General features: G+C 42.9%; 1 protein-coding gene across 3 annotated transcripts in view; it reads right to left on the reverse strand.

The window, feature by feature from the left end:
* The window catches only part of lad1 (ladinin), a 142,947-nt gene extending 132,895 nt beyond the window's left edge, over positions 1–10,052 (reverse strand). Inside the window, exons 1-2 of one of the 3 annotated variants that reach the window (XM_078197957.1) lie at positions 9,962–10,052; positions 9,791–9,880 (exon numbers count right to left, since the gene is read on the reverse strand). In XM_078197957.1, the coding sequence (XP_078054083.1) occupies positions 9,791–9,880; positions 9,962–9,984 (113 nt within the window). In that variant the 5' untranslated portion in view covers positions 9,985–10,052. The remainder of the gene's footprint in view (positions 1–9,790; positions 9,881–9,961) is intronic. The other 2 variants (XM_078197958.1, XM_078197956.1) reach the window with 2 other exon arrangements.
* Positions 10,053–11,313: the final 1,261 nt, after the last annotated feature.

Consider the following 11,313-nt stretch of genomic DNA (forward strand, 5'->3'; position numbering starts at 1 on the left):
TTGGGAGAATTGCAACGTGATTTTACACCGGTGGGTTTCCGACTTTTTGGCTCCCACTAGATTCACCGTGCCTTCCCACCACCAAACCAGCTATGGGCTGTTTGGGAGAATTCTTCCCTATTTAGTAAACTATGGAAGTGAAGCCAGGGCCCGTGATTTCCTGTGAAAATATAGAAATTGCCAGTAAAATGCTGTATTCTGCCTCATTTTTAACTTCAGAAGTGATAGACCATTAATCCAGAAGATTTTATGATTTATAAAGTAGATTGGGTTTACCAATAAACTAGCCAGACCATAATCTCTTTGAAGTAAATTTTCAGATCGTGTAATTAGAAAAAATGGTCACTGTCAAAAAAGAGATATCAGAAGTGACGACCAAAAGCTCGGTCAATGAACTGGGTTTTAATAATGTTCTTAATGGATTTAACAGCAAGTAGTGGGTGGCACGGTGGCACAGTGGTTAGCACTGCTGCCTCACAGCTCCAGGGACCTGGGTTCAATTCCCGGCTTGGGTCACTGTCTGTGTGGAGTTTGCACTTTCTCCCCGTGTCTGTGTGGGTTTCCTCCGGGTGCTCCGGTTTCTTCCCACAGTCCAAAGATGTGCGGATTAGGTGCATTGGCCATGCTAAATTGTCCCTTAGTGTCCTGGGATGCTTAGGTTAGAGGGATTAGTGGGGTAAATATGTAGGGTTACGGGGATAGGGCCTAGGTGGGATTGTTGTCCTGCAGACGTGATGGGCCGAATGGCCTCCTTCTGCACTGTAGGGATTCTATGATTGACTTTCTATGAATTTTAAATCTAAGGCATTGATAGGCCAGAAGTCACTGTAGGTCAGGAAGGAGCACATGGGTGATGGACAATTGATGGATAAGACACAGGTATCAAAGTGTTGGATGAGTTAAGGTTCATGAAGGGAGGAGGGCATGAACTTTATCAGAAGAGCATTGGAATAGCCAATGTTTCATGGGACAAAAGCATGATTGTGAATTTCAGCAGTGGATGGGCTGAGTAGGGATACAGGCAGACAATATCATAGAAGTGGAAATAGGGAATCATTATGATGGAGAGGGAATTGGATTGAAAGTTTAGCTCAAGGTGGAACAGTTAAGTCTGTAACGATAGGCGGAATTTACCCAAAATTTGTCGGAGTGCCAGTTTAGACTGAAAACTGGCATGTATCTCTCCAGATGCACAGCCCAGTTTTCACATCCGGTTTTCTAACACTCAATGCACAGAAAATCTGAGGGCATGGTTTGCACTGGTGGGGCAGGGCTTGATAGAGCCGGCAAGGCCACATCCAGAGATTTCGCAAAAGAGTTCCTCAATCTGTGATAAAAGTAAACTCTCCCCCACCCCACATGGCCACATAGAATTCCCCCCAAAATCATCCGCACCCACCATGCAAGGATCTGGGCAGAAAGCACGCCGCACCCCCACGCATCAGCACAAGTATCAGCACATTCCCCTCACAGGCATCGCTTCTCCCCCCCTTCACAGGCATCGGGACACATTGTGCCTACCACAAATATAGGGAAACCCCCAATGGGGCTCCCCTGAGGGCCATCTCTGGCAGTGGCAACCTGGCACTGACACACTGGCATTGCCAACCTGTGGATCCTTGCCCACGGATGAGGACATTTAGATGAAGAAGAGGATGTGACCAAGAGGGGGGAACAGGGACTCTGACACTGACTGTACAGGGGTGAGAAGAAACTATTAGTACAAATACTCAGGCAAACTCAGCCAAGGAAGTGCGGAATCAAGTAAGGCAGGGGTTGAGAGCAAGGGTATCCTGTGGGTAGCTTGGTTTAAGAGGGACAACAGCAGAAAATAGTAATTAGATGGATGACAACTTAGTGATAAAAGGCTCCACAATTTCATGGAGGTGAGGGTAATGAAAGCTAGAAGATGGATTTAAATTGACAATTGAGACTTGAGAAAAGAAGTGGGAGGTTGTGTTTGTCTTCCAAAATTATCCTAGATAGGTGGTAAGTTTTGAGAGAGGAGAACAAGGCTTGCTAGTGTTTGGCATGAACTAGCCAAGTCTGTGAAGGATGGCTATGCCAATAGCACACCAGATTTATGCAGGTCTGCATTCATTACACTTGCGGAGGTGAAGACGGAAGATATTCTCGGGAGAATCGCTGAGATGGGCGATATCGGAGACTTTACTGGGGATCAGGCCATCAAAATTGGAAGGAGACACGGCTGAACAAATCACCAGCTGTGGTGGTACCACAGAAAATGGAGGGTCAAGGGCGTTGCAGTTGTGAGTCTGAAAGTACGGTTGTTACTGACTTGGGAGTAGACTTCCATGGGCAGAAACAGAAGGAAAAGAAGGTGGAAGGAGGGAGGGGTATGTGGCTGTTGTCAAGATGCAAGTAAATAGCCTGGGAGAGGCTTGTTAGTGAATCCTGAAAACATAACTTTGCTCTGAAACATTTTGTGGATTTTGAATGTTTCCCTTGAGGAATCCAGAAGCAAGTTATAATAATATCAAATATTTTTTTCTTTTAGTTCTGCAGTGATTGGAAAATAATATTCAGGAACAGCTCTATCAGCATTGTGTCAAAAAAAAGTCATGATGTGGAGATGCCGGCGTTGGACTGGGGTAAACACAGTAAGAAGTTTAACAACACCAGGTTAAAGTCCAACAGGTTTATTTGGTAGCAAAAGCCACACAAGCTTTCGAAGCTCTAAGCCCCTTCTTCAGGTGAGTGGGAATTCTGTTCACAAACAGAGTTTATAAAGACACAGACTCAATTTACATGAATAATGGTTGGAATGCGAATACTTACAACTAATCAAGTCTTTAAGAAACAAAACAATGGGAGTGGAGAGAGCATCAAGACAGGCTAAAAAGATGTGTATTGTCTCCAGACAAGACAGCCAGTGAAACTCTGCAGGTCCACGCAACTGTGGGCGTTACAAATAGTGTGACATGAACCCAGTATCCCGGTTGAGGCCGTCCGCGTGTGTGCGGAACTTGGCTATCAGTTTCTGCTCAGCGACTCTGCGCTGTCGTGTGTCGCGAAGGCCGCCTTGGAGAACGCTTACCCGAATATCAGAGGCCGAATGCCCGTGTCTTTATAAACTTTATATGTGTCTTTATAAACTCTGTTTGTCAAAAAAAAGTGCCAGAGTACATGTGAGTTTGATGACACTTTCGAGCAAAACCTAGGAAAATCTATAAGTATTACTCCTCCCTACAGAATCTTTCTGTCGATCAGTAAATACACATATTTAGATTATACATCTTTATCATGTTAATAAGTTAACAAGCATGTAGTAAAATCAGATGAGAAGCTCTAAAACAATCTATGTTCCAATCGTTGAGCTGATTGTAACAGCCGCATGGAACTGATGACCAACAAAGCAGATAAATGAGCAGAGGTTTATTTGGGGGAAATAGTATACACAATTCAGAGATAAGAATGCTTCCAAACTCCACAATTCCTGGACTCCAACTTCCAGAAAGCCCACGGTTCTGTTCTCGATTCACGCTCCTCACCATGATTGGCCCAATGAGTCATATGACCCCAATAACTCGCCTTGGAAGGGACAAGCTACCACATCCCTCCCCCTTATGTCCTGAATTAATGTTTTGCAATAACAACAAAGCTATTTCTAATACTATACAGCAAAAGGGGGAAACTTAATATAATCTCTCATAAAGTAAGTCTATCTGGCGACTTTCTAATTCTTTAAGAGCGCCGTTATTCTTTAGCAGGCTCTTCATCAGTTAATGTAGTTTCGCCTTGAACAACAGGAAGGCTCTCAGTTTTTCCTGTTTTGCCCCCACCCTCCTCACCAAATTTGTAAATATTAAATTAAGTCTTGTCCAAAGACTTCTTCCCATGAGCAATTCAGGCGTATTTCCTCTAATGGCATGACAGGTTTTTCTGTATGTTAGGAGAAAATGGGCCAGTCAAAGCTGCAAAGGCACAGAGGACTGTTTTCACATGGGAGCTTTAAATGACTGGGTGGCCTTTTCAGCGAACACATTTGAGGCTGGGTGGTAGGGAGGCTGTTCTAAGATGCGAATCCCATCGGTTTGCATGAAGTGCTAAAATTTCTCGCTAGTGAATGCAGTCCCATTTTCAGAGATCAGCATTTCAGGCAACCCATGTGTGGCAAACTTCTGCAGTAGTTTATCAATTGTAGCTAAGGAGGTCGTGGTCTTCATCTCAGGAATGTCCATCCATTTAGAGTGAGTGCCAATAATGAGGAGAAACATGCTGCTCATGGAGGGCCTCCAAAATAAACATGGAGTCGCACCCACAGCCGACCTGACTATTCTCATGGGTGCAGAAGCACAGAGGGCGGTAAACTTTGCTGTACTTGACACTTGTCACAGTGTCTAATGAGATCTTCTATGTCTTTATTTATCCCAGGCTACCATATATAATTCTGGACTAACATTTTCATTTTTGTCACACTGGGATGTGCACAGTGCAATTCTTGTAACAGTGTTGTCTGAGCATGAATGGCTTCCCACAACAGGATTCCATCCTCACAACTCAGCTCATCCTTTCTGATTTGGAAAGGCCGAAATTGTTCAGACTTGTCATGATACCAACCGTGAAGGACCATCCATTTGATTTTAGATAAGATGGGGTCCCTTTGGGTCCACAACTTGATTTGTTGTACCGGTAACGGGTCCAGAAAGTTAAGAGAGAGTAGAATTTCTGAGGGCACTGGTGGCGGTGGAATACTTTATGACAAAGTAAGGCAGCTTAAAGTATACGCATTGGCAATGTGGGTGCCTGGCTTATGTTGGAACCTGTAGTCATATGCCGCTAACAGTGGGGTCCAACTTTGGACCCTCACTGAAGTGATGGGGGGAATGGCTTTGTCCTCTCTGAGCAAACCTAAAAGTGGTTTATGGTCTTTAATTATTGTAAAGTGACATCCCTTAATGAACTAATGAAATGTTTTCACCTCGTAAATAATAGTCAAACTTTCCTTTTTGATCTGAGAATAGGCATTCTCAGTGTCTGTTAGTGTTCTTGAAGCAAAAGCGATAGGATCTCTATACCATCCTCAAGGCTGTGGGACAAACTGCTCCTGTTCCATAGGGTGAGGTGTCACAGCTCAGCATTATTTCTTTCACAGGAACAAAATGGACATAGAGGTTTGAAGACAGCAACATCATTTTAACCTGCTCAATGCTTCGTTTTGATGTTCATTCCAATGCCACCTTTGGTACTTCCTGAGAAGCGCACGCAAGGGTGCCATCAACATGGACAGGTTGTAATAAATCATCCATGATAATTCACATCCTCCGAGGAATGATTTTAGTTTTGATATGTTTCTGGGGGCTGGTGCTCCCTGGATCGTCTTAACCTGCTCCTCTATAGGATACGGTCCATGAGCATCGACCCTGAATCTCAAATATGTTACGATGGCCCCTTTAAACAGCAGTTGTTCATGTGTCACATGACAGTCCTGAGGCCCATCAGAAAGAAGCACATAAACTGCTGCCTATTAAAAGTTAGGACATGGGTCCTGAGAGGGAAATCTCAGTGTCAGCCCGGGATTCGTTGCGACTAGACCTGCATCTACATTGAGCTTGTCTGTATATAATTTTAACTATCCTTCAATAAATCACCATTGTGATTCAAGGCTTCCTTGTCATGTTACCTCATGCTACAAAGTGGGCTTGGAATGTTCATAGAATCATAGGATCCCTACAGTTCAGAAGGAGACCATTTGGCCCATCGATCCTGCACCCACCCAGGCCTTATCCCCTTAACCCCATGTATTTACCTCACTAGTCCCACCGACACTAAGGGGCAATTTAGCATGGCCAATCAACTTAACCTACACATCTTTGGACTGTGGGAGGAAACCGGAACACCCAGAGGAAACCCACACAGACACGGGGAGAATGTGCAAACTCCACACAGTCATCCGAGGCTAGAATTGAACCCGGGTCCCTGGCACCGTGAGGCAGCAGTACTAACCACTGTGCCACCGTACCACTCATTTCTCTCTCTTGAGCCTTGCCGCTGATTTTCTAAATCTGTTCAACACTTCCTCCAAATTTGTTATGTGCCCTTCTTTGGAAGCTCATCATCTAAATAGACAAGTATCTTGGGCAGGTCCTATAACAAGCTTTCCATGTTACGTTGGAATATGGCAGATGCCGAACATACTCCGAATGGCAGCTGGGTATAATGATATTAGCCTTTGTGGATGTTATAAATTCCCGAGATACCTCGTCTAACTCAATCTAGTGATAAGCATGACTCATGCTGAGTTTTGTACAAGTCAACCCTCAAACTAACTTGAGGTCTTTGATTTTTGGTATAGGGAACCAATCTAGTATTGTTTCTTGGTTGATGGTTATCTTATAATCTCCACATATCCTGACAGTCCCATTTGGCTTCACAACTGGGGTAATGGGAGCAGCTCACACAGAAAACTTTATAGGCTTAATTATTCCTAAATCCTCCAGCCACTTGAGCTCAGCTTCTACCCTTTTGTGTTAATCATTGGACACTGGACGAGCTTTGTAGAACTTGGGCATTGACTCAAGATCAATGTAGATTTTTTGCCTTGATACCCTGTATCTTGCTCAGTTCATTCTGAAATACTTCTTGGTATTGCCATAAAATTGACTTCATCAATGCTGAGGATCTCAAACTAATTTAACCGATCTGGCAGAGCAAATCTCAGCCCATGGGAATTAGCCCTTGATCAAGGTAATAGTTAACTCGGCTGGTTAATATTGGTTGGTTACTGGTCCTGCTGTGGTCCCGATTTTCTACATGGCTTCTTCAGTGTACGAGGCCAGTCTGACCATTGTGCTTTCCAATTCCAAGGGCTGGACCCCACCCTACAAATACCGATATGTTTATTCTCCTATGATGGTGGCAGAGGCTCCTGTATCCACTTCCACTTAGTGGGTGACTGTTCACCATGAACACAATTACAATTAAGGTTGACTTGCTCACTTTAATATTGTTTAATCTGTAAATGTGAGATTCTTCTTTGGGGTCATTTTCTAAACTATGCACTGGACTTGGCATGTTTTTTGTTTGCCCTTAGTATACTTTGCTTGGCTCTGCATTTAATCCTAATATGCCCGCATCTGCTACAGGCAAAACACTTTACATCTCTAAATTTACATATCTCCTGGAAGTGCTATCCCCTGCACTGGTAGCATTCTTCCAAGGTATTGGTCTGCAGACCAGATTTTTATGTATCTCTTTGCCCTGTCTTACTCACTGGGCGGGACTTTACGGCCTCATTTGGGCTGGACCGCAAATTCCCGCCCAAGGTTAACGGAGATTTCCTTTGTCGGACCCTCGCTCACTCCAATTCTGGGCGGGCAAGGTGGTAGAGTTCCGGCCACTGTTTTTTGACTCACGACATTCAGCTCCCTGGTGCCACAACTCCCCACAGCCTCCCACCAAAGTTGGTTGACCTCACCTCGCTGCATGCTTTGCAACTCTAATGCACATTTTTCAGTGTGTACTATAGTCTGAGCAATCTCTAATGCTCTAATAAAGGTAATTTCTGATTCTGCTCATTGTTTTGCATGGTGAGGTATTTATACCAAACTAACCTAAGAGGGGATCTTATTGAAACATATAAGATGATTAGAGGTTTAGATAGGGTGGATAGTGATAGCCTTTTTCCTCTGATGGAGAAATCCAGCACGAGGGGGCATGGCTTTAAATTGAGGGGGGGTAGTTATAGAACCGATGTCAGGGGTAGGTTCTTTACCCAGAGGGTGGTGAGGGATTGGAATGCCCTGCCAGCATCAGTTGTAAATGCGCCTAGTTTGGGGGCGTTTAAGAGATCCGTAGATAGGTTCATGGACGAAAAGAAATTGGTTTAGGTTGGAGGGTCACAGTTTTTTTTTTTTTAACTGGTCGGTGCAACATCGTGGGCCGAAGGGCCTGTTCTGCGCTGTAATGTTCTATGTTCTATGTTCTAACCTATCCCTTAGCATATCATTGAGTGTAGATTCAAATTAATGTTACTCAGCTAACTTAACTGTGCCATGAACACTGCTACTGTCCCTGGGTTTCTCATTGTTGAATTAAATTTATATTGCTGCATTATTACCAATGGTTATAGGTGATAGTGTTCTTTGACTAGTGCAACCAACTGTTTGAATATTTTGTATTAGGGGCTCTGGTGAAGTCAGACTATGAATCAGGTTGTAAGTTTGAGCCCCGTAGGATGACCTTCTGCTTTTCATACCCCCCTGATTTCATTGGCCCTTATGAAAAATTGGAGATGCTCCACATATTGGATCGCTGCTCTGTTTCAAGGTCATCTGGTTCCAACTTCCCAATTAAGGGCATTTTGGCATTCACAAGTCATTGCAGTAGTGTTCTTCAAAAGGGTTGTGATTCGAGGACTGCTCTCCTGACTTGCAGAAGACAACAGAAAGAAAACTCTGAATTACCTCATCACGGCGGCACAGTAGCACAGTGGTTAGCACTGCTGCTTCACAGCTCCAGGGACCTGGGTTCGATTCCCGTCTTGGGTCACTGTCTGTGTGGAGTTTGCACATTCTCCTCGTGTCTGCGTGGGTTCCCTCTGGGTGCTCCGGTTTCCTCCCACAGTCCAAAGATGTGCGGGTTAGGTTGATTGGCCATGCTAAAATTGCCCCTTAGTGTCCGGAGATGCGTAGGTTAGAGGGATTAGCGGGTAAATATGGAGGGATAAGGGTGGGATTGTGGTCGGTGGAGACTCGATGGGCCAAATGGCCTCTTTCTGCACTGTAGGGTTTCTATGATTCTATGATCACCAATGTAATTGCCAGGAGAAACTGACAACCAATAAGGCAGATAAACAAACAGGTGTTATATGGGGGAAAATAACTATTCTCAAGACAGAAATAAGAATGCTTCTGAACTCCATGACTCCCAGACTTCAACTGCCAGAAAGTCTAAGCTCCTACTCTTGCTTCACGCATCTCACTATTATGGGCCTGATGGGTTATGTGACCCTCCGGATGACTCACTCCTTAAAGGGGAATACTACCACACTGACCATAGCTAATATGCAATCTGATTGCTCTGAGCATTCAGCTCCGATCTCCTAAAGGATATCTCGGTCCCCTCATCATGGGTCCCCTTTATGGCACATGATGTGTACATATCTACTGAGAGTTTGAATCTAATTAAGCAAAATGAAAACTTTACAAATCTGGGTTTTTTTCTACCAAGGCAAAACTGAAAAAAAAATCTATTTTGGACTCACACTTACTCTTTATAAAATCATCAACAGGATAATAATTCACCCTCTATTGAATATAGAATTTTCTCACCATGCCTATTGTAGAATGGGAATCAAGGTGTTACTATTGTGGACATATTTATCCAAAAATATGTAGAATAAGGTGGAAAGTTAATTTCTTTTATTCCTGCAGTTCAAATTGACCTAATGTGTAACTAGTTTGCTCAAATATATGTCATTTATAAAATATATATACATATAAAATATACAAATTTACATTTAAAAATTGCAAAGTTTTCATTTATTTGGTAACAATCCTGGATTGCACATATTGTCAGCTATTTAAGCTTCATTTTGTGTTTTAATTCACACTGAAATACATCCATCTTAAAACAGAAGTGTGCAAATTAATGATACTCTTAAACACAACCAGAATGTTTCTTTCTCCTGAATATCAAGAGTTTGGTAACAGGAAATAGATTCAGTAGTATGCTTTGATGTAATTCAAGAGCAAGCCCTGGATACAGATATTATCGCGACACATGGGAAAACATTATACGTTGTTTACAGAAATATTTTAGTAATTACCTTCTGGAGACACTGTAACGCTCGCCTTCTGGTGTGTGAATTTCTGCAAAGGTCCCGTCCCCCATATTCCCATTACAGTTACTCTTTAACCTGGAAGAGCACATTTTGATGTATAAAGCAATCCAAAAATAAGTGCAATTTGATTAAATTAAATTCAAACTTATCACCCACCTCAGTTTAAATGTTTTCCTCATCTCTTTGCTTAGTTGCTCAGCCACCAGTAAGCATGGATGTGTATAGATACAAGGATAGAATGGTGAATGTCAGTAAAAAGATGATTGCCTAACTACATACAGCTTTAACAGAGGCTGTTCCATTTTCCTAGGAGGGGGTACAGCATGATCCCATGTAAGACAAGTAGAGTGGTACTTTCTGTAATGACTCAAACCATAGCTTTGCATCATATTGTCATCCGTTGTGATTATCATTCTGCAAATAATTCAGGGAATTATTTGCGAAAAATTAGTACTTCGAACAAGTTACCATGATGATTGCCTTACCCATTGGAACAGTCTGCATTGGCAGTAATCCTTTAATTACACTGAACAGGTATCTGTTCCAAAATCCTGGTCCATGCCTTTTGTAAACAATATAGCAAATAAATGTGGAATCATCAGTTGACTGATACAATGAGATGAAATATCCCTGTCATCACTTTTCTACATTCAATGCAAATTGCCTTCTACCTGCAATGTGGGCAAATCTTAACTCAGCTACAAGACTAAATCCTTTATTTCATTGTGTATTTTCTTATGGTTCATTGCAAATTTGCCAAAGAATTATTTACTTTCTACAAAGAAGTAAGCCTTCTCTGATTAGTGCCAATCCAGTAACGAATGGCAATAGCTCAAAGTTCAAAAATGCGGTAATGTGAGAAATGAGCAAAAACTTAAAATTACAGATTCATTTAAATACCCTTGGGTCAAGCTTATAGAATCCCTACAGTGCAGAATGAGGCCATTCAGTCCATCGAGTCTGCACCAACCACGCTCCCACCCAGGCCCTATTCAAATAACCCCACATATTTACCCTGCTAATCCCCCTGACACTAGGGTCAACTTAGCATAGACAATCAACCTAACCTGCACATCTTTAGACTGTGAGCAGAAAACAGAGTACCTGGAGGAAACCCATGCAGACACAGGGAGAATGTCGACACAGACAGTGACCCGAGGCCAGAATTGAACCTGGGTTCCTGGCGCTGTGAGGCAGCAGTGCTAACCACTGTGCCACCATGCCATAACAGCGAAATAGGTGGCGGTGTTGAAGCAAAATGAAAGATTCTCACACTAAATGAATAAAGAGGAAACCTGAAACCTGCCAAAACCCATTACCTCCAGATTAAAAATGACAACAACTTAAGCAATAATAACCACTTCCTCCTAAGATTGAGTTACATGGAATTGCAAGGGACTTAATTTTCATGGGGAAGAGGTGTTGGGAAAGGTACAGAGGAGTCCTCTAGTGGGTCACAAAGCTGTGTAAATGTCTGCGGCAGTCAGCAAGGGTGGAAAACTATAGAC

The sequence above is a fragment of the Mustelus asterias genome, chromosome 25, assembly GCF_964213995.1.
Source record: "Mustelus asterias chromosome 25, sMusAst1.hap1.1, whole genome shotgun sequence".
Lineage (NCBI taxonomy): Eukaryota > Metazoa > Chordata > Chondrichthyes > Carcharhiniformes > Triakidae > Mustelus > Mustelus asterias.